At 44.4% G+C, this 22,670-nt stretch overlaps 2 protein-coding genes across 13 annotated transcripts in view; one reads left to right on the top strand and one right to left on the bottom strand.

The window, feature by feature from the left end:
* Positions 1-5,627, bottom strand: part of LOC147033327 (tripartite motif-containing protein 14-like) — an 87,320-nt gene extending 81,693 nt beyond the window's left edge. For 3 of the 12 annotated variants that reach the window (XR_015055533.1, XR_015055535.1, XR_015055534.1), the window contains exons 1-2: positions 4,011-4,267; positions 2,283-3,010 (exon numbers count right to left, since the gene is read on the bottom strand). The gene's annotated coding sequence lies outside the window, so the exon portion shown is untranslated. Of the gene's footprint in view, positions 1-2,282; positions 3,011-3,478; positions 3,883-4,010; positions 4,430-5,611 lie in introns of those variants that run through there. The other 9 variants (XM_085871547.1, XM_085871551.1, XM_085871553.1 and 6 more) reach the window with 5 other exon arrangements.
* Positions 5,628-8,391: 2,764 nt separating this feature from the next.
* Positions 8,392-22,670, top strand: part of LOC147033326 (putative sperm motility kinase W) — a 40,494-nt gene continuing 26,215 nt past the window's right edge. The window contains exon 1 of the mRNA XM_085851407.1: positions 8,392-8,487. Coding sequence (XP_085707533.1) covers positions 8,392-8,487 — 96 coding nt within the window. The remainder of the gene's footprint in view (positions 8,488-22,670) is intronic.

The following is a 22,670-nucleotide window of genomic DNA, read 5'->3' as shown; positions in this document are numbered from 1 at the left end:
CAAAATGTTCAAGCAGTGAATGAACTTGGTGCTGTCAGATGAGGGCATCTGTGATAAGGCCAGGCAGTCCACAAAGATTGAGATTGTCATGGGAGATTAAGGACTGCGGCACATCAATTAATCGACTCCGAGCTTGGATGATTAAAAACGATCCAGACAATTGATATAAACTGTTCGATGTCAATTTTTGGATTCACCGGCCAGAAATGATGAGATTCCGGCAGCAAGAAGGTGAGTTCATTGATGATTTTATCGATAGACGCTGACGGAAGGGAAGGTTGTGTGATTTTAATGAGGCAGAACGCTCAGAACAGATTATTGTGTTGATTGTGGCGTGCATGGTTTTAAGCGAGGGACACAAGTATGAAGCAATGTTAATTGGAAAACAGGCCACCCAGAAGATGGAAGGGCCTTCATCATCTGTGAATGCCATGACAAAGCGACAAAAGTGCAAATTAGTGTTGACTATCAGATCCACCATGGAATTGCCCAGCATACAAATGAGTATTGCAAGTCCTGTATTGTGGTGAACTCAAACTGTGCTCAGTGTTGTGAAAATCTCAGAATAAGCATAAAATATGCTCATGAATTGGAGCAGAACCACCATCCTGCCTGTGGTGGAAGGGACCATTGTGTCAGAAAAAGCAGGCTGAGAGGTAGGCTTCGGGAAAGTAACAAGAATGGGAACTCTGTCAACGAAATGTCTGGTATTTTACCAAAGGCGATGATGACAGTGACGGAAGTGACACTGAAGTATACGAATACACTGAGCCGTTTCACGTGATCAGGGTATCTGCACTGCATATGAATGAGGCCAGGGACGAAGTGTACAGATCATTGAGCATTTTATGGCCCAAAAGGAAAAGCTACACAAGCTGCAGTTGAAGGTGGATACAGGTGTGTCAGAGAATACTTTTCTGACGCGTATTGTGAAGGTCGACATATACTATTTCCAGAGAAGCTACATAACGATATCCTCAACCAACTCCATGAGGCACACATGGATATCCAAAAGACAAAACGTCTGGCATGTGAATGCATTTACTGGCCGATCATCTATTAAACATTGAGAGAATCGGCAGAACGTGCAAGGCATGTCAGGAGAACCAACCTGAAGAAAGGCGCGTGACGAGGATAGCTCACGAGATACCAGCGGTACCATGGATGATACTGTGCGTGAGCTGCATAGTCAGGCCTACCTCATAGTGATGGATTATTGCACCAAGTACCCATTTATGAAGAGAATGGAATACACGACCAGCCGCGCAGTGGCTAAGGTCACCTCAGGCTTTCAGTATGTTCAGTCAACCTCCGCAGATCATATCGGGCAAAGGACTCCATCCATCCATTCATCCATCCATCCAGAGACCACACTCTGTTCAGAGCGTTGGTGCTGCCTAAACAGTCTCCTTGGCTAATTGGGCACAATCCTGGACGGGTCGCCACTCCGACAGTCTACCAGCATGCTGGCACTCATTTTGCCAACCGCAGAAGGATGATAGGCATAGTTAACCCCACCTGGTATTAATTCAACAGCTGAGCGGGATTTGAACTCAGGACCCTAGGATCCAATGCCCGCCATCCTAACCATTAAGCCAACACCAGGCGTAATGGACTCCAGTATGTGGTAAAGCGGTACCATGATACGTGTACTAAGTGGAACGTAAAACACATGATATCGCTGCAGAGGTATCCACGCAGTAACGTTTTGATTTGAAGACAAGTTCAGACAGTAAAGAACATGATCAAAGAATGCATTAGACCAGGGAATGATGTGGATATTGCGCTGCAACACCTGAGGTGCACAGGCTGTGCAATTGTTGCGACGTAGCTAGTGCCCTGGGAAGTGACGGCACTTCCCCCAAGTTCAGTAGCTGTGTTTCTCATCTAAGAGTCCTGTGTTGTGTCTCATGTATTTGTCTATATGTCCACGTGTGTGAGAAGTGCGAGTGTGGCAGCTCCACTATGAGCTTTAGATAGTGTTTAAAAATAAATAAATTCACAATTTGTTTGTTAACACAATGGTAATACAAAATAATTCATATTCGTGCTCGCTTTATATTGAACTACAAGGTTGTACACTGGCACCTATGTACGAAGAAAAAAAAGAGCACGTGTGTAGTTACGAACCTAGACCTTCCTGTTCACTTGCTGCCAAGACGGATGCAATGGCAAGGCCACTGGGAGTTACAACCTGAACAGGTCACCACTCTGACATAGGATACTCAACTAGTGCAAGTGCAGGAATTTGTCATTTGTTCAGGGTGCCGGCGATAACTCACCTTCTCTTCGTGAAGGACTCTGTGAGGTCTTTAATGTCCACCAACTAATGCTGGCAAACTGGACGTCCAGTTCAACGTCCATCCGAGGTATGGATCATGCATGGATGAATTGTGCAGCATGCGAAACACCTGGATGGCAGTTTATAGCTGGTTTCGCCATTCCAACCCAGGCTATACAGCTCAGAGGCAACTCTGCATACCTCCTTGCTATCCTGCCAGTCCATCCTAAGGAATAGCTATGTAAAATTATGAACAAAACATCACCACAAGGGCTGGAGGCTCCCCATGCCGACTGTAGACCTTCAAGCCTACTGTCCGTGTGGTCTCTCAAATTTCGACCTCTGAGCTTTTAACGACAACAAGGATCCTGTCCCCCTTTTAGCTGCAACTCCTCCTCTTGTATTATGATGCATCCATCGCTTTTTAACCACCCATTAATGATCTTACTGATGCAATTGTGAACAAACAAATCAGGGTCAACACAGCCAGCTGGTCTGAAATGGTGATGAGGAAAACATTTCTGAAGTCAGAAGTTCTTCTCAAAGTGAAAGTTGGAATTGTGAAACAGTTTTGTTATAAATTTGGAAGGAAATTAATGTCTTTGACATGGCCCATTCACAAATTGTGAAAAACACAATTCAGCAATCAATTCAAGGTTGTTGTTTTTTTTTTTTTTCTTCTTTAAAACACGCTCATCGGTCTGACGTCCATTTACTCTCGAGGACGCCCTGCAAAAAAAAAAAATGTTGTGGAGAAATTCGACAGAACTCAATCATTGTACAATGCACAAGAGTACAAATTCCATGGAATTTTTTTTTTATAGGGTGGGGTTGAGTGGGTTGTTTGTTCATTCTAACTCAGCAACAACAAATGGAAAAGACAACTTTACCATTACTGTCCTGATTACCTGAAAAAAAACATAAAATGGGGCTGTTGGGGTGTTTGGCGATGTCCCTCAGCCCTGTTGTTGAATAAGGAAAACCAGTTATTTGAGTCACAAACACAAAAACACGCACAGATCGATTCTGGAAACCTGCGCAGGTTGGCTACATGGCGGAGCCAGCAAGGGAGGGGCATTCGGTGGAGCGGGGTGGGGGAGGGGGTTCTGATGAACCCGTGGAACTCCAGACCCGAGAAGCAAAGGTTTAAAGGTTTGACGGGGGTGGCATTGCCGTGGTCACGGTTAAGAGGCTCACTGGGATGTGGAGACTGCGAACGACGCAAGATGTGCATGGCTCTGTGATGGCCAGGTCGGGGCAGCGCTGTGAGGCGGACTGTGGTGATGCGTCCATCGTGGCGCCGAGAAATTCCGGGGTATCGACCCTGACGGCGACGTAAGCCCCGGCAATGAGCGGGCTGCGATGCTGTGTGACACACTGGTGCACGACCCAGCCTCTTGGGGCGAGCTGCGTGGCGCCGTTTACGTCACACAAAATTATGCATAAAGCCGCTTTCGTTTCGTAGCTTTAACTTCAGCTCCTCACTGAGGTGCAAGGCACCCACACATGGGCATTTTAACCGAGGCACAGAAAAGTCATTTGCTCGAAACCACACGCCATGACTTCCTCTTTCATTTTCGTGACTCACCATCACTCAAAAAATAAATAAATAAAACTTCCTGAAAACGGCCAATTTATTATCCTCGGGAACAATATCCATTTATAGAATCACAAATACACAGAACATTCTCGAACATGAAACAATGCTGAGAAAAATATTAAATATTACCTCTCTTGAAGCCGTTTCCAAGCTGCACCAAGATCAAGCCAAGTTACCAAGCAGCTAGCTAGTGCTTAAGCCACTTGGCGAGCGCTCCACAAGAGACTTGCAAACTGAACTTGGCCCTCAGGAATGCAATGACGTCATCGTCCGGCAGGCGCTTTTCCTCCACCGTTCAGAGCGGTCAATTTATTAGGTCTGCGTGGAGTTGGGAGGATGTAAATTGACAGGAGTGGAAGGCTTGATGAGGAACAGAGAAGAGTGTGGGAGGAGTGGAGAATGGTCACGTTAGGGTTATTGAGCAAGAGGTGGGGAGGAAACAAACCTTACCACCTTTTGGCATGCACATTGTGAGGGCGGTTCAATTATTTCAAAAAGATTTGTTCAAGTAATTAATTTGATTGGTAAAAATCTGGCATTCCTCCCCCCACCACCCCCACCAACATTGCAGGTTGTATTACACAGGTGTGTGGATGAGTTAGGCCATGATACTACAGGGGCGGATCCAGGATTTCAGGTTGGGGGGGGGGGTGCAAAATTTTTTACATTGTGTTAAAAAATATCATTTCACCGAGCAGAGCGAGGAGAACACTTTTTGTGGGTGTTCACAAAGTGCATTTGTATCTGTCATTTCCAAAATCTGGTTTGTCTTCTTTGTTCTGTCCTGTTATCTTTTCATAAACATTCTCTACATCTTCAATTTCACTTCAGTGTGTTTGATTACATACGATCAACCTGCTTTTATTTAGGGATTGTAACCATCAGAAATATATATATATATATATATATATATATATATATATATATATATATATATATATATATATATATATATATATATATATATACATATATACATATATACATATATACATATATATATATATACATACAGATACATAATGAAGGAAATAAATAAGAAAAAGGGAAATAACCCAATTAGGCCAGCACAAGGGTGAAGGAGTAGGCAACCAGGGGGCTGGAGGGTGCCGTTAGTCTAAAAGACGGTGGCGACTGGCTGGAACCCCTTTGGAATCCGGCCAGTCCCAAGTGAGGACCTGCAGTCTGATGGTCCTAAAACTGTCAGAAGAAGAGACCCAGACATTGTGAATGTGAGTGGCACCGTATCCTCCAGTACCAAACTTAAGGCAAGATCAGGGATCCAAACTGGAGGAGCTGCAGAAAGAGTTTGAGCAAGCACAGCATTCAATGCAGCCCACCCAGCAGTGGGCCCCAATGCAAACCCAACAGTGGGCCCCAATGCAAACCCAACAGTGGGCCCCAATGCAAACCCAACAGTGGGCCCCAATGCAAACCCAACAGTGGGCCCCAACGCAAACCCAAAAGTGGGTCCCAATGCAAACCCAACAGTGGGCCCCAATGCAAACCCAACAGTGGGCCCCAATGCAAACCCAACAGTGGGCCCCAATGCAAGCCCAACAGTGGGTCCTAACGCAAACCCAACAGTGGGTCCCAACGCAAACCCAACAGTGGGCCCCAATGCAAGCCCAACAGTGGGTCCTAACGCAAACCAAACAGTAGGCAAAAGACAGGCCTCAATATAATCCATAAGGAAGAGATACTGCAACAAGGGTTCGACCAAACACAACCTTCTGAAAAAGACACTGCAGATGGAAACTCCAACCCCAAAAAGGCACTCGGCAATGAGCCCTCCTCAAAATGGCGACCCTTTCCTCCTCTGCATCAACTTCCTGGTCCCCTTTTTTGCCCCACACCCAATCACAGGATTTATACCCATGGGCTAAACCATTTGGTCTCACTCAGGGGTGGGGGGAAGAAGAGAAAATATAAAGGAAAAGAAAGGTCAGACCGTAACAAATACCATGACACCATCATAATTCTTGGTATTGGAAATTAATTCAATAATCCGGATAGTGAATTCATGGATACAATCGTATTACAAGGTGAAGAATCATCATAAAGAAGTGGTGAATTCATTTACATACGTCTTGTGCATTTTCTTAACTCGTTACACTTTCTGATGACCTAGTAAATGGTGTACATGTAGTATGTACATACTATACCTCCACTTATCTTACATGTAACATGTGTAGTAGGATCATTGATTTACTTTTAATACACCATGAAAGAGGTAGTGTGAGACCAAGGTTGATGATGGATATACCCTGGATATAATCTCCTGCTGCTCCTCCTCCTCATCGCCACTATCCTCCACATCATTATCACCACTATCATTGTCATCATTTCCCTCCCAAGCACTACCATCATCATCATCATCATCATCATCATCATCATCATCATCATCATCATCTGCTAACAAAGCGAGACGCATGTTTCTGCACAATTTCTTCTTTTGCTGGTCATTACTTTGTAGCAATGTTCTTGGAGAAATCTTGTGGAATTGGGATATTATCTGCAGTTGCTTTTCCTATTCTCAACTTCACCACATGTTTCTCCAAATGTGGGGCTTCTCCTCTCTGATCGCCTTGGCAACCCACTCTTATTTCCTCTTAGGGAACACTGCATTGAACCTGGGTATGCCTTCAGCTGTCCTTGCCTGAGGCCTCTCCAGGTTGCTGTTGTGGTCAAGAATGGCAAGCTCAGTTCTTGCAACCATCCCTCTAGAAGAGAAGTGCTGTCTTTTCGGGCAGTACTTGGTGATGAGTGAGTGCTCTGCCTCAATGTGTCCTGTGTGTACTGCCAGTCAGCTTTTGGATGTCCACAATAACCTTTCTGTCAAGTACCACTTCCTTCAATGCCTTGTGAGGTGGTGAGTCTGGTGTGAGCCATCTCTTCCTTCTACTTTCATCTGGGTTCAATGGAGGGTGGCTACAGGAGTGGAAGTGATCAAACAAGCCCCACTCGTTTAAATCGGCCATGTGGTAATATAAATGATGCTGATCCACATTTCTCTCAAAAGGTTTGAATCAGTGTTGCAATTTTGGCAGCAAAACCACAAATGGTTTGTTCCTGCCTTGATCCCAAGTATTTAGATCATAGCAACCCCTCTGATTTGCCTTTTTACTCACTTTATTCCTGATCCCCTTTTCAACATGATGCACATCATATTGGCGTTCAATGTGACTGAACTCCATGCGCATCAGCTGAGCCACACTGGTGCACCTGTCTGTCCCAAGAACCTTGATGTTGACACCACGATCTTCATTTTCAGTGAGGCACTCTTTGCAACCGTCTCTCCATTGAAACTGAAGAGATTGACTGACTGACATGTCCATGGGTGAAAGACAAAACTGCACCTGTATTTACCTCCATCAATGAATAGGTGCCATATTTGGCTGAAAAGACAGGTGAGTCGCATCTTCAATCACCAAGGAGGGTTAGCTCACCCAGACTAAAAGCAGCAGTATATGCTGCTTTTTGGTGGGTGTATTGTGCGTGGACTATGGGGAAAACGTACTGGTTCTGTCGCTTGTAGAAGTGGTTCTCACAGATTAAAGGTACATGGAGAACAGAAATAAAATTATTTCACTCTCTCAAATGTGAGAGCTGTGAATAGAATGGCACTTGAGAGAAGATTTACAGCTGCCATTCTTTTCAAGATTGGTTGTGAGTACCACCAACCAGTGACCAGACTCACACTGGTACTACACTTTCAGCAGAGTACCCCTTGTCTTTGTTGTGAGCATTGGTGTCTGAATTCTGGCACCACATCTGAGACACCGAGTGAACAAAGCCTTCAGACAATCCTCAAAAACTAGAAATTTCCTCTGCTGTGTTGGACCAAAGAAGAGAAAGGTTGTGTATCAGTATGGGATGAATATGTATCATCGGATTCTGAGCTGCTTGTTTGGTCATTAGGTGTGTAATCAGATTCGAAATTTGTTGATTCTGAATTGTCATCAAAGCAAGAACAATAAAAGCAATAACAATCACAACAATGAAGATCTTATACAGGCTTATCTCACGGACAGGCGCCCCACACTCAGACACACACTCGGAGAAAATAAACCCAATGAAAGGCAAAGGTCTTTTGCAGCCAGGGAGGGAGGGAGTTGAGGTCACAGTTTTTGGTACCTGAGCGTTTCGGGGGAAGGGATGCTCCGTGGTGCAGCACCCGACAAAAGTTGTGCGGTTCGGTCCACCGCCGCACGTGTAGTAATAGTGTCTGGCGGAATCCAAAGAGGCGAGAGATGAGCAGTAGGCAGGACCAGATAAGAGGCTTGGTCAAGGTCGTGTGGGCAAGGATCAGTACAGTAGGTGGACCATCGACGCGAGACGTAGGCAGAGCCAGGCAGCAGGAATACTTTCACAACAATTCTCCTCAACCTCTCCAACTCGAAATTCTCTTCAATCTCCCAACTTCTTCACAATTCCAACGACGACGACGACAACGACCAACTCGGAGGTCCGTGCTTTATACAGCCATGGAGGAGCTCGGGGAGGAGCCATGGCGAAGCTGACGTCATTGTCTGATCCAAGCATCCCGATTGGAACGGGCCTTCACGTGGTCTGCCTTTCTGGGCAGGGTTTCGGCCAGACACTGGTAAGGCTCGCCCACGCCGCACGTGTCTGGGTTTGGGAAGGTGGATGCCGACGCGGAACCCATAGTGAACGTCGAGATTTTGCCTCTGAAAACGAGTCTTTGGGATACAGTGGGTAGTCGGTGGTACGCTGTGGCCAGCGTAACGAGGGGAGCAAAGCTAGGCAAATTTACCTCAGCAGAAGAGTGGGAAGTGGAATGGAGGGGATAAAATAAAAGGGGAAAAATGATTTAATAACCTAACGAAAGCCCATCGCAACGCACCCCCGTGTTTTCCCACTACACGTATATTAATGGAATAACTGACTCGGGACAACTGTATGTTGTATGCATAATATGGTTCCGAGAACCGTAACAATATATATGCTTGACTCAAACCTTTCCAACTCGTGTGGTCTTCAACTTGTCCGGACCCGGGCTCCAGCGAGAGCGAGCTGGATCCAATCGCCGCGATCCTTCCCGAGCTCCCGCGAATCCTCCCGCACTTCTCAACACGTGCCGGTGAGATGAGGCGCCGATCCTTCCTGTCGATCGTTGCTTCCCCGAGGATCCAACTACAAGAAGAGGCCGATGCGTCGCACCAAGCCGGGAAACAAAATGGAGAACGAAAAGCTCCACGAACCAAGAAGAAGAGGAAGAAGAGGAAGAAGCCTCCACTCGCAGCTCGAGCCGAACAACTGGCTCAAGTTCCTTCCGAAACAAAGCAGCAGCCGAAGCTCACCAAGCCAGCCGAAGCAAAAAGCTTCCGAAGGCCTCAAAAGCCAAGCAAGCCAAGCAGGACCCGATGGCCTGCTGAACGACTGCTCTCTCCAAAGCAAAAAAAAGCTTCTTCCTCCCACGGGACTCAGCACCTGAACTCTGCCACGGGACTCCCACAAACTCAGCCCTACCACGGGACTCCCAACGAACACTTTACACGGGACTTTCACGAACTCAGCCCACGAACTCAGCCCTACCACGGAACTCCCACGAACTCAGCACTACCACGGGACTCCCTTTGAACAAAGAAAAGATGTCCTCTTTATCCTTTGCACCCCCTCCCCCGCACCCAGCATGACTCATGCCCTCGTGATCCACCCCACGCTCAACCATGGGTGGGAGTTGTTGACGTCACCGCAGGGTTCTTCTTCCTCTTCGCAGAAGAGGGGGAGGGACGTCTCCATTGTTTCGTTCCCAAACTATTAAATGGATCCGCAGCGCATCTAATCGATCTCTGAACATTTAAGCAATGAAAGGTGAGCTATCTAGGGAACAAGCACTTATCGACATAGCTGACTAAGGGAACCTGTATGTTGTGTGCAATTGAATTCCAAATTCGTAACACTACCCCCTCCCCTTTTTACAGACTCGTCCCGAGTCGTCAAATTTTCGTGTGACCAGCACGTGTAAGTTTTCCCCTAGTACGTTCTACTTTCGGATCCTGAGTGCGACATTTCTTTATACGTGTCCCAAAAATAAATAACCTAATGCGCTGCGTAACTAACTAAACAAACTCTCACAGACTCATTCGGACAACTTAACTGAAATTGCCGGCACTAAAACAAACATGCAGGTGGGGGTTCACGTATTTACAATTTTAACTTATCTATTACATTACACTAACCATGGCCCAGGACTTGTGATCTGTGAAAGGGAAAAAGGTAAAAGGCAAAAGTCGTTGCAAAGTCTTTGGGCAGGGGAATGGATGGAGATGGTCGCAAAACAAATGGACATGATGGATGCATGGGCTGCCTGCAGGGTAGTCCTTGCAAAACGGGATGTTCCTGGTGCACATGGTGATGGATGGACACAGGGGCAAACGCAAACAAGGGCTAGCAGGCATGGGGTCATGGCAGAGGCAGGCAAACGAGGAATGTCAAGGCAAGTCCATGCAGAACAGGCGGCTGCAGCACAACAGGCCGACAGGTGAAGCTGGCCGGCCTCTGGTGTGGTTCCATCAGGTTTGGAGGGAGTGCGGTGGTGCCGGCCGCTCTGAAGGCGGGCTAGGACCTAGCCTACTGTCTCCCCCACTCTGTCGCCTTTGCCTGTCTCTGTCCATACCCACTCCCTTAATTTTCCACACAACACAACAAAATTTAGCCCCTCTTTATTTTTATTTCCCTTTTATAATTGTCTCCCTAACCCCCTTTATTGTCTTTGTCCGGCTCGCCTATCATGTCCACCGAGCCTACTCCCAACCCCTACGTTCCCTCTCTGGAGGGGAATAGGGAGAGATTAGCGTCCTGTCTCGAGGCCCAACGAAGCCTCAGAATGGCCTCCTCAGAGTTCAGCGATCTACCAAGGTGAGTCCAGCGGCCTACAACGAGTGAAGGGATGGATGGTGCGAAGGGGTACATCTCCTTTCTACCCTAACATTATTTAACCTGAAACTACCCCGGGGCTTTCCAAAAACGCCTCAAACTTTAAAACTATCAGTTCTAATAACCATGATTCCCGTTGCCTGTGTTGGTGTCCATTATAAATTTGGGCCTTGCCTCAAATTTTCATACGTGCCCTCACACAATTTTCTGGCTGGGCAGCGTGGCTCAACTGGCAGGAACTCCCCCTCTGCCGAACTCTAATCATGGCACCCCCAGGCCCGCAGGCTGCCTCCGAGCCTAGCTGCTCCCTATAAATGTGGGGGGTTGCCCTCTCTGGCATTGCCCCCCTCCGAATCCCACGTGGTGTGTTGATGCCCCAGATCCCTTTCCGAGGGTCGACCGTGCCCACTACACTGCCTGCGTGGCATTCTGGCGCTAGGGGTCCCGTTTCCGACGGGTCGCCTCTGCCCACTACTCTATCCCAGCCCCTCTTGGGCCCTTGGCCTACTCTGGCCGACTAGTCCGGTGCCTGGGGTGCCCACGAAACAAATACTCAACTTTCCACAGCCACGCTCCCAGCCGGTCCATGAACTCTTGCACCCCTCCAAACGGGTTTCGTGCCTTCCCTCGACACCAACAACAAAACGACCTCCTGTTAGTAAATTTCAATAACCCACTAGCTAACATTAAACTGACCCTGGGGTCACTTGGGTGGGAATCACTCCTCCCCCCAATCAGTCATTCGCACCATGCATACACATTCGCTCCACTCACACACTTGGGCCCGCTGTCCCACACTCATTCCTCACACACTTTCCATTTCACAACTCACTCCAACACTCTATACTGCCATTCTTCTAACTAAATCCCCTGACTAACTCATGCTCCCTCGTCATCCCTTAAAACTCATGCACGTTCCATTTACTCTACGTAGCTAAACTACGTCTCCACTACTAAACTACGTCTCCACTACTAAACTACGTCTCCACTACACACTACACATTCCAAACTACGTCTCCCCCCACCCCCCTTCTCCTCTGCTGCCATCTCTCTTCTCCCTTGTAATCTCTCACGAGATTGTCAATGATCTCAGGGAGGCGATTAATACAAATGTCAAACGCAAGTCCAGAACACCCCCTTCCCCCCTCCCCTACTCTCTCCCCCATCCTCCTCACTCCCACCCACCTACGAGAGTGCATCGCGATGTGTGGTGAGGCATCTTTCAGCAACCGAACTGGATGACACAAACTACATGCGTTATTCCACTCTTGACTGCAGGGTGCTTGCCAGGTGCCTTATGAACTCAACCAAGCACTCCAACAAAACGGGTGATAAGGAACAGCGGGCTTGGCAAGCGATCAGTCATACGAAGCACCATGCAGGGGCACGCGGAGTGTCAAACAATGTCCGGATTGGACATATGAACACTTCTTTTTTTCTGAGCGGTCAGAACTGGTGCAAAGGTAAATTCCACAGTTTGAATTTTGAAATTTGGATCAGGTAAATGGATTCTCGAGCTTTTCGTGTACGTGGAAATTAAATAAAGGCCAGAACACTGGCGTCTCCGGGCATTTATCAACATTGCGATGTCTCCAGAGATTTATAGGTATGAAGATCAGCAATGCATCCAGAGATTTATAGTTATGAAGATCAGCAATGTATCCAGAGATTTATAGTTATGAAGATCAGCAATGTATACAGAGATTTATAATTATGAAGATCAGCAATGTATACAGAGATTTATAATTATGAAGATCAGCAATGTCAACAGAGATTTATCGGTATGAAGATCAGCAATGTATACAGAGATTTATAGTTATGAAGATCAGCAATGTATACAGAGATTTATAATTATGAAGATCAGCAATGTCAACAGAGATTTATCGGTATGAAGATCAGCAATGTATCCAGAGATTTATAGTTATGAAGTTCAGCAATGTATACAGAGATTTATAATTATGAAGATCAGCAATGTCAACAGAGATTTATCGGTATGAAGATCAGCAATGTATACAGAGATTTATAGTTATGAAGATCAGCAATGTATACAGAGATTTATAATTATGAAGATCAGCAATGTCAACAGAGATTTATCGGTATGAAGATCAGCAATGTATACAGAGATTTATAGTTATGAAGATCAGCAATGTATACAGAGATTTATAATTATGAAGATCAGCAATGTCAACAGAGATTTATCGGTATGAAGATCAGCAATGTATACAGAGATTTATAGTTATGAATATCAGCAATGTATCCAGAGATTTATAGTTATGAAGATCAGCAATGTCGACAGCGATTTATCGGTATGAAGATCAGCAATGTATCCAGAGATTTATAGTTATGAAGATCAGCAATGTATACAGAGATTTATAGTTATGAATATCAGCAATGTATTCAGAGATTTATAGATCGGAAGATCAGCAATGCATACAGAGATTTAAAGGTACTAGTGCGTGCCCGTAGGTGCGTGCCCATAGGTGTGTGGCCGTACGTGCTTGGCCGTACATGCAAAAGAAAAAAGAAAAAAAAAGAAAAGAAGAAGAATTGTGACATCAATCGTGACGTCATAGCACTGTGTCCTGTCATTGGTTTGGTAAATAAATGGCCATAACTTTGGAAGCACTTCTCCGATTAATATCAAACCTTGAAAAGGCACATACTCAGGGCCCCAGCAATATAGCTGGCAAGTTTCAACTAGATCGGACCAGTTGTTGTCGAGAAACAGCGGTCATAGACACACAGACACACAGACACACAGACATTGCTGGAATTATAGATAGATGAAGATTAGTAATGTATTCAGAGATTTATATGAATGAAGATGAGCAATGTATTATTTTTTAATGAAATGAAGCTCAGTAATGTATTCAGCAATTTAGCCAAAGCTGAGGAAGCTGAATGGATGCTGCCAACAGGTAAGCTTGTTTCTTAGTGGGGCAGATAACAGCAATTTTTGAGAGGAATCGTGCAAATGATGATACAAGCATCAAATTTGGCACATTTGTTCAAAGGGGATTCTTATCAAATCTGCCTGATTGGCCATTTGAAAATCCAAATTTTGAAAAAAAAAAAAAAAAAAACTTCCAAAAAGTCAAGATCACGAATCAATGTTGGATGCTGGCTGAGATTGGTGAATGTTTCAGAAACATCATCAAAGACATTCCAAGTCTGGCATGCATTTTCTTCCCTTTACTGTGGAAGGCAGACACGACGTCACATCCAGTGAAAACATGGAAGTATGGGATCCCTCTCGCTTTCTCAGGTCCTATTGCAGAAACTACCTCATGGATTGGAATCCATCGCACCTTGGCTCCTTGGCCAAAGGCAATCCACATGTTCTCAAGACCTTGTTTCTGTAAGGTTGGCAGTACAGATATTGCTATGACTCGTACATCCGTGTCATTAGCCTTAATGATAATGGACTTGCTACCATCCGTCGTTGCATCCCTGGCGTGTACAAATATTTGAGTGTCAGCTTCTTCATGACAATATGGAAACACAGCATCCAGTGACTTCCTTGTGTAGCTAATGGCATATTCTCCCTTTGTGACAATGACTGTGCTTGTCGTCTGTGCTTCACACATCTTTTCCGCAAGGAAGTGAAACAGCTCAGTCTTGTTGCTGTCATCTCGAAGAAAGCTTCTCCAGTTACTTGGGGTCTTACTGGTTCCTGTCACTCTTCTTCTGATTCCTTTCCCCCTTTTCGACCTTGCCTCGGACTTCAGACTTTACTTCTTGTACACATCAAACACTACGTCCATCCTCTGGTACCGGGCACCAAAGGATTCCACCTTTGGGATGATGTCTTCTTTAGCATAGTCATCAAATATCTTTGAAGTGCGTGGAGGTAGGGCATTGATAAGTGCTGAGCGATCAATGATGACTGCATCTCCCCTTGGTTCTCTGTCTGGGATGTTTACTTGCACTTCAAGAATTTCAGGCAGCTGTGACTTCAAATTTTTTTGAAGTTTTTTTTTTTCAAATTTTTCAAAATTTGGATTTTCAAATGGCCAATCGGGCAGATTTCATCAGAAAGCCCTGCAGAACAGAAATGCCAAATTTGATGCTTGTATCATAATTTGCACGATTTTCTACTATCTACTACACTATACTATACTATCTGGTTTTACTGTAAATTAATTTCAAAAGGGATGTTTACATTTACCCAAACACCTAGTTTTCATTCATGCACTCCCTTGGAGTTCCCTTCTTGGACATACAAAGTTGCAGGCCGCTCGGCTTCATGGTTTTGGAGCTATGGAGGTCGCACGCACTCTCGCGCATTCGCTGTGTCTGTGTCATTTACAATTATACAAAAAGATAAAAATGTTTGTGTTTCTGTTCGCTTGTCTGACAAAAATCGCAACCTGTCTCATTCTGTCCGCAGATGGACGGACCCCGAATCTGGACCCAAACTCTGCACATACAGCAATCATGACTTCACAGGATCTCAGGAAGGTGACTTGAACTGGGATCGAACATCCGTGCCCCAAATATACAGATCTGTTGAATCGTTTAAATGAAATTATTTCCTCTGACACTTTCTCCTTGGGCCATCACGACTGGGAGGTCGATGGGAGTTTGAGTCATCATTGCAGAATCAGAACCTCTTTAACCTTTTTGGGGAGTAAAGGGGGAGAGGATGAGTGTAAGTTGGGAGAGAATCCTGAGTCTTGGTGTTTCCGGAAATACAATAACAAATACTCAGTACGTCACAACAATCGTGCCGGGGACAATACCTGTCCGTGCCGGGGGATCCAGAACGGTTTGGGTTCTTCTTGGATTGCGAGGTCGGAGAGTTGAGGTGTTTTGGGAACTCTCGGCTTCTGCACATGTTCAAGAAGAGCTTCATGGACCACGTTAACCCCCCGATTGGGGTTTATGATGTTAAAGGGTCCGTTCGGTTCTGCTCGTTTTGATAATTTTGTTAATTCCATTATGCTTGTGACAAAAGTTTATTCAACAGCATGTACAAAGTGAAGGTTATTTTGGATTAAAAACAAGAAAATCCTTGACTTGTGCATGACACAGTGCTATATTTGCGATCTGATTAATATTGATTTGAAATAAAATTTATAAAAGGGAATAACTTATTTATTTACTTTCCAAATGTTCTGCACAAACACACTCATCATACAAGATTTTACAGTTTATCCTTGAAACGATGTTCACTGGTCAGACTTTGTTTCAGACTTCAGAGAACATTTGGCACCAATCACCTTCAAGGTATGAGGTTATCGTCCTCAAACCTGCTCACATGACAATCACTGATTTGTAAGCCAGACAAACAGGTACTTCTCCTCCAAGATTGATCAGTCTGTCAAAAACATCTTTTCCAGTCCTTCTTGGGGTTTTGTTGGATGATTTTTAACATGGTCCTTTCTGCTGATTTCATATTTCTCTTTTGTGTCATTGTCCTGCATCAGTGTTGAATATTGAACGCAACAGTGGGTTGACATGTAAACGCAGGTGGAGGCATTTCCATTGTCTCAATCACATCAAATTATATTTTCTCGTTTTACATGAGACACATTACTTCCACTGCCCAATGCAAAGTAAAACCCCATTTGCTTATGTTATTTAATGAATATTTAAACTGGAGAGTCAACCCTGACCTTCCATTAACTTGCCAAAAATATGAACAACAAGTCTGAAGACGACGATGGTTCACGAGCGGTATTTGACGATGTAGATTGTTTCAGAAGTCAAGGATGAGACAATGTGATAATGTTTGACCAGGATATAAAAATGATCACCATGATGTGGTACGAGTGACAGGTTATTAGCTGCAAAATGTTGAAAACCCGGTTTCGTTCAACAACTTTAAAAATTTGACCTTTGCATAACCTTCAAAGGTCATAAAACAATTTTGTGGACATTAAAATAAGGAAACAGGATACGTACTATAGCTTATTGGAGTTAGTTCTTCGAAGAAGGTCCAAAACCCGGTTCGATACCCACAACTTTGAAAATTTGACCTTTGTGACCTTGAAAGGTCAAAGGTCAAGGTTTATGACCTTTGGTGCAAAACTTCCTCTGGAACATTCCAGGATCAATATAACGTCATATCGGCTATATGGCATTTCAAACTCATCGGATTATCCATACTTTGATGAAATCAGCGTAAAAATAAACTTGAAGGGGGCGCCACGGGGAAGGTGTTCCAGATAGAGCAAAATGGTTTCAAGACTTTTGGTGGGGAATGACCTCAAGATTATGCATAAAAAATATTGTCATCCTAGCTCTCAAAGTTTGGGCGGTCGTATGATTTTTATGTCAAAATTCGAAATTTTCTAAGTTCGTGACCTTGTGACCTTGAGACGAAAATTAAAAATCGAGCTCTGTGGGGCTATGCAGGTGCCATTGGGCAAACCAAATACCGAAACCACTGCCAGATTCGACAAACCCCTCGGAGAAGACGGATTTTTATGTCAAAATCGCAATTTTCTAAGTTCGTGACCTTGTGACGAAATTGAAAAAAAAAAAAATCGAGCTCCATGGGGGTATGCAGGTGCCATCAGGCTAACCAAATACCAAAACCTCTGCCAGATTCGACAAACCCCCTAAGAGAAGATGCTAATTGAAATTGGCTACCCCCTAAAAACACAATTCGCAATTTTCTAAGTTTGTGACCTTGTGGTCTTGACCTTGGGACGAAAATGAAAAATCGAGCTCCGTGGGGCTATGCAGGTGCTATTGGGCTAACCAAATACAGAAACCCCTGCCAGATTCGACAAACCCCTCAGAGAAGAAATTTTTTTACGTGAAAAATTCGCAATTTTCTAAGTTCGTGACCTTGTGACCTTGACCTTGGAATGAAAATGAAAAATTGAGCTCCGTGGGGCTATGCAGGTGCCATTGAGCTAACCAAATACCGAAACCCCTGTCAGATTCGACAAACCCCCGAGGAGAAGATGCAAATTGAAATCAGCTACGCCCTAAAAACATGTTTTTTGGGTGCGGCTCCGCCCATAATGGAGCACCATGCCCATTTTCAGGAAAACACAACTAGATCATGATAAAAACCTCCCACCAAAATTTTTATCAGGATCGGATCAAAACCCACAGAGCTATGCTCAGGACAGACAGAGAGACAGAGAGACAGACAGACACACAACAATAACGAATATAGTGGTCACATTTTTTTCGTGAAAATATTTTTTCGTGAACCAATAAAGAGAAAGAGGCTTCTGTACCTGCAGCCAACTCTGTCAATGGTCTTGATTCACTGGGAGATCACACTCTTGGAGGAGAGTGATGGAGACAGCTTGGTGACAATCTGGCACAGCTCTATGTCTTGAACTTGAACCTTGGCATTTCGGAAGCACCACCCATCCTTGGAAAGGTCTCCATTAGCTTGTGAATTCTGAAAGAGAAGAAGGGCCACCACTCTCATCAGTGGCCAGCTGTGATATGTACTCTTCCCCCCTGCCACTGCAAATAAGGCTGAAGAATCGGGAGGAGTACTTGACATTGTTGGACCACAAATTGTCGAATTACATCTGGCTGCCCCGCGGGGTGGGGTAAGGTATGGGAGCATGCGCCGAAGCAGCGCGTCGCTGCGTCCACTTTCCGCTCGTAATCCAGGAGCCTCCGTCTGGCCGTCCTCCAGGGAGATGCCTGGCCCGTCCCCATCTTGAAATGCCACACTGCCAGTGTAGAGGAAATCTAACACAGGTGGAAGCGATTCAGCCCATTATAACTGTGCGAACGCCATACTAATTTATCAACACAAGATCCAAGGAAGAAAATTCAAATCTTTATCCATTTATTTATTGTTATTATTTTAATCTATTTATTTTAAGTTTTTGTATCTTTTTTTCTTCTTCTTCCCCTCAGGGGAAGGGGCATGGGCTTGGGGAAAATACACATCAATCAAACAACACCCCTTGAAGAGACCCCCACCAACAGCACTCCGTACAAGTGCACACAATCAACAATCAATGCTCAAACTAACGAAAAGTCCTGTCAACATCCCGATACCCCTCGATCTCCATGACTTCTCGGTACCTATCTCATTCTAATTTAACATTATCTACTGTTTCAACTGCCATGACCATTCCAGGAGGCCATTCCATGAATTAACCATTCTCTGAATAAAAGACCTCTGCCACACTACCATCTTAACTCTACTCTTCTTTACTCTCAGGCGATGGCTTCTGGTCCTATCACTGTCTCCTCCATTGAATAATTAATGTGCACCTATTTTATCTGGACTTTTTATTATCTTAAACATCTCCATCATATCTCCTCGTAACCACCTCATTTCTCGTGAATAAAGGCCTGTCTCCTTCAGCCACTCCTCAAAGCTCCTCTTGGATTTCTGAGCTGTTCTTTTACTTCCTCCAATCCATCCTGGATCTTCTGTAAAAGCCCTTCCTCACCAGCTTGATAGATACTCTCAGCTATTGACAATTCTGCTGACTGTTCTTGTGTAAAAATTGAAGAAAAATACCTGTTTAATAAGCCTTCCATCTCACCTTCATCATGAACCACTCTCCCAGTGCTGTTCGTCAATGGGCCCACACTGGTCCTAACCTGTTCTTTCCCCTGATACTGTATACTTAAAGAAAGCCTTGCTGTTATGTTTAATATTCTTCGCCCTGTCCTTCTCATCATCTCTTTTGGCTTGCTGAGTTATTTTCTTAACTTGCCTCTGTTTACTCCGACAGTAATGTAAATCTAACTCCAGTCCTGTTATTTAAAACCTCATAAATGCCTTCTGTTTGTTTGTCATTAAAAGCGTTCCTTATCTCATGACTCAACCACCCTGGTCTCTTTCTGCTTCAAGTTTTACACCTCGTTGGAATGTACTCACTCTGTACTCCCCACATTTGGTCCTGAAAGGTTTCCCATTTGTCTAATGCTCATTGTCCTGTTGTTCGAGTCTCCCAATCCACATCACCCATTTCTCTCCTCACACCCTCAAAGTTTGCCTTCCTGAAATCTAATAGTGTTACCCTACTATCCTGAACTCTAACCCTCAACAGAATCTTTGCACACACAATGTTATGGTCACTTGCCCCCGAATGCTCACTGACCTCCACCTCCTCCACCATATTGGGATTGTTACTTAAAAGGAGGTCTAATACTGCACTCCCTGAGTGGGCTGATCTACAAACTGGGTTAAAAAACAATCCTCAACTAAAACTAGGAAATCCTCATCTGCTCTTCCCTTTCCCTGTTCCTGGACCCAATTGATCCCTGGCAAGTTAAAATCCCCCATAATCAATACCCTTGCCTTACCACATGCCCTTTTGAATTCTTCATGTACTCCTCCTTCCTCCTCTTCCGTCCCACCCGGAGCCCTATAAAAGCATCCTCCCAGTATCTTACCGTTTTTACAATCTCTAATCTCTTCCCATTCAGAATCCTCAACATTTATTCCTTCCTTCACGTCACCCCGTTCTCTTGATGATGCAATGCTGTCCTTCACCCAGATTGCAACTCCTCCTCCTATTCTCTCCTTCCTATCAACCCGATACACCTTGTCGCCTTCTAATCCTGTCCTCCAGTTACTCTCCTTAAACCATGTCTCACTCACTGCAACTACTCGTATATCGTACTGGAGCCTCACTATCTACTTTGGCTTCAAGCTCTTCAATCTTATTATTTAAACTTCTGACATTGGTATAGAATATATTTAACGCTTCCATTCCTGAAATTCTATTTTCCTGCCTGGCCTTCCTCATCACAATTACATCATCCGTTCCTTCCTTAACAGCTTCCCCACCCTCCGCTGACCCCAAAAAGCCTGAATTCCTTCCTCAATTCCCACTGCAAACCTTGCTGCCCCCTTTTATTTAACATCCAGCCATCATTCCGGAAACACTCCCTTTGTCCCCGAAATGATTCCCACTGCTTCTTAAATGTGGGACCTTCCTCCCCACACCATTCTTCTGGCCATTGGTTGACATCTATTGCTCTGCTCATGATTTCTATATTGTTTCCTAACCTTTGGAGAATCCCAGAAAACATGACCTCACAACCCTTTGTTTTCAGCCACTTACCCAATATCTTGTATCGATTTTTCAAAACCTCTGAGTCAACTTTTCCAAAATCATTCGCACCCAGGTGTACCACAACCAACTTCTTCCTGCTCCACAACTCGGTGTCCCACAACCAACTTCTTCCTACCATGACCCGACACAATATCATTTTCCCTTCCTTCAATGTCCCTAACTCCCACTTCTTCAAAACTACACAGAATTCTACATCTACAATCCTTCCTGCAAAATGAAGAATCGACATATTTAATAATCTCATGACCAACAAAAACTCTCCCACACCTCATGTCTCCCAATTTCTATTTCAGCACCTCCACTACTGCCTACAACCTGCTGCACCTCCACCACTGCCTGCACCTGCTGCACCTCCACCAATGCCTGCACCCAGTGCATCTCCGCCACTGCCTGCACTGTCACCACTGCCCATCCCTGCTGCACCATCACCACTTGCAATATCCTCAGTAACCTCACTCCACAACCGTAACCAACTGTTATCTCCAAATTTGTCACATTCTGCTACTTGCTGCAAATTATCGATGCGTTCCTTCAACCAAGTAATAACCATCCTCAAGTGGACGATTTCCTCACATTTCGCACAACAATAAACCTTATTCAGATGACGTCACCGGTCACGTGACTGTGGCAGCTCCACCATATTGAGTGGCAAGAAAGTATACAGCATCCATAACAACCGATCGTCTCCACTTCAACTACACCGTTATTTCCAAGCAAGCGATTTTTTTTCTGCAAATGGGTAAGAGTTGTTGTGCCCCAGGATGTACTCAGCGCAGTGCCGGATTAAGCCTCGGCTGGCCCTAAGGCACATTTTGAAATTTTAGAGAATGGCCTGAAAAATTTAAATTAGATCTCAGGCTCATGGAAATGGACCCCAGACAAAAGATGAACCGATTCAAGAACAAAATATTTAATACAAAAAAAAAGACATATTTTATGTGAAAATAATTTTTGGCCCAAATTTTTGGCTGGCCCGAAGGCAAATGCCTTGTCTGCCTTATGGTTAATCCAGCACTGACTCAGCGATATACTAAAGGCTCTGGAGTGCAGTGTTACCACTTTCCCGCCGAAGTAGACCAACAAAATCTTTGGATATCGGTTCTGAGAAGAGAAAAATGGCGACCTGGCGAACATGACTGGTTGTGTAGGCTTCATTTTGTCTCCGGTATGTAACTAATTTCGATACGTTATTTCAGTAGTTGGTATTAAATAGCTGATGGTTACAAAATATTGTCTGATTTGTATCATTAAAATGCATTATATCCCTTGTTTTATTGACAGAATGAGATAGGCTAGATCGCCTTTCTAACAGCTGTCTAACGCGCACAGTTCTGAGTTGTTTCCTCGAAACTTGTCTTATTGTTATTACATCGCAAATTAAATTAAATAGTTTTTTAAATAGCATTTTAGAAATTTGAAAAAAAAAAATCATTAACATTTTCACTACAGAAAGTCACATCGATATGTATAATACATAAAAAACTAGCACTTGCAAATATCCACAGCAGTGTGGCATGACACCGTATGTTTGTCATGGAAAAAAATATAATGTATCTGTAAGCAAACTGACGAATGAAGATTTTCTACAAATTTAGCGTTTAGACAAGAGCTTCACTTGAAATTAACTTGTGGCAGCAGTGAGGTTAACAAGGACAAATGTGTCCAAGAGCAGCGTCCTAAAGGTTTTGTCGGCTAAAAAAAAAACAAAACAAACAACTTCCGATATTTCGTCACGTGCCTTGATCAAGCCAATAGCGAGACCCGTCAAAATGTATTTACGTATTTACGAAATATCGTGTATTTACGAAATTACAATACATTAAATGGAATAATCTTTAAACAGTAGAGTCAGGTCAGGTCA

The sequence above is a fragment of the Eptatretus burgeri genome, chromosome 2 (genome assembly GCF_056783735.1).
Source record: "Eptatretus burgeri isolate ZD-2024b chromosome 2, Ebu_testis_v1, whole genome shotgun sequence".
NCBI classification, from domain to species: Eukaryota; Metazoa; Chordata; class Myxini; order Myxiniformes; family Myxinidae; genus Eptatretus; species Eptatretus burgeri.
The sequence above is the reverse complement of the archived record's forward strand: the minus strand, read 5'-3'. Positions and strand labels throughout refer to the sequence as shown.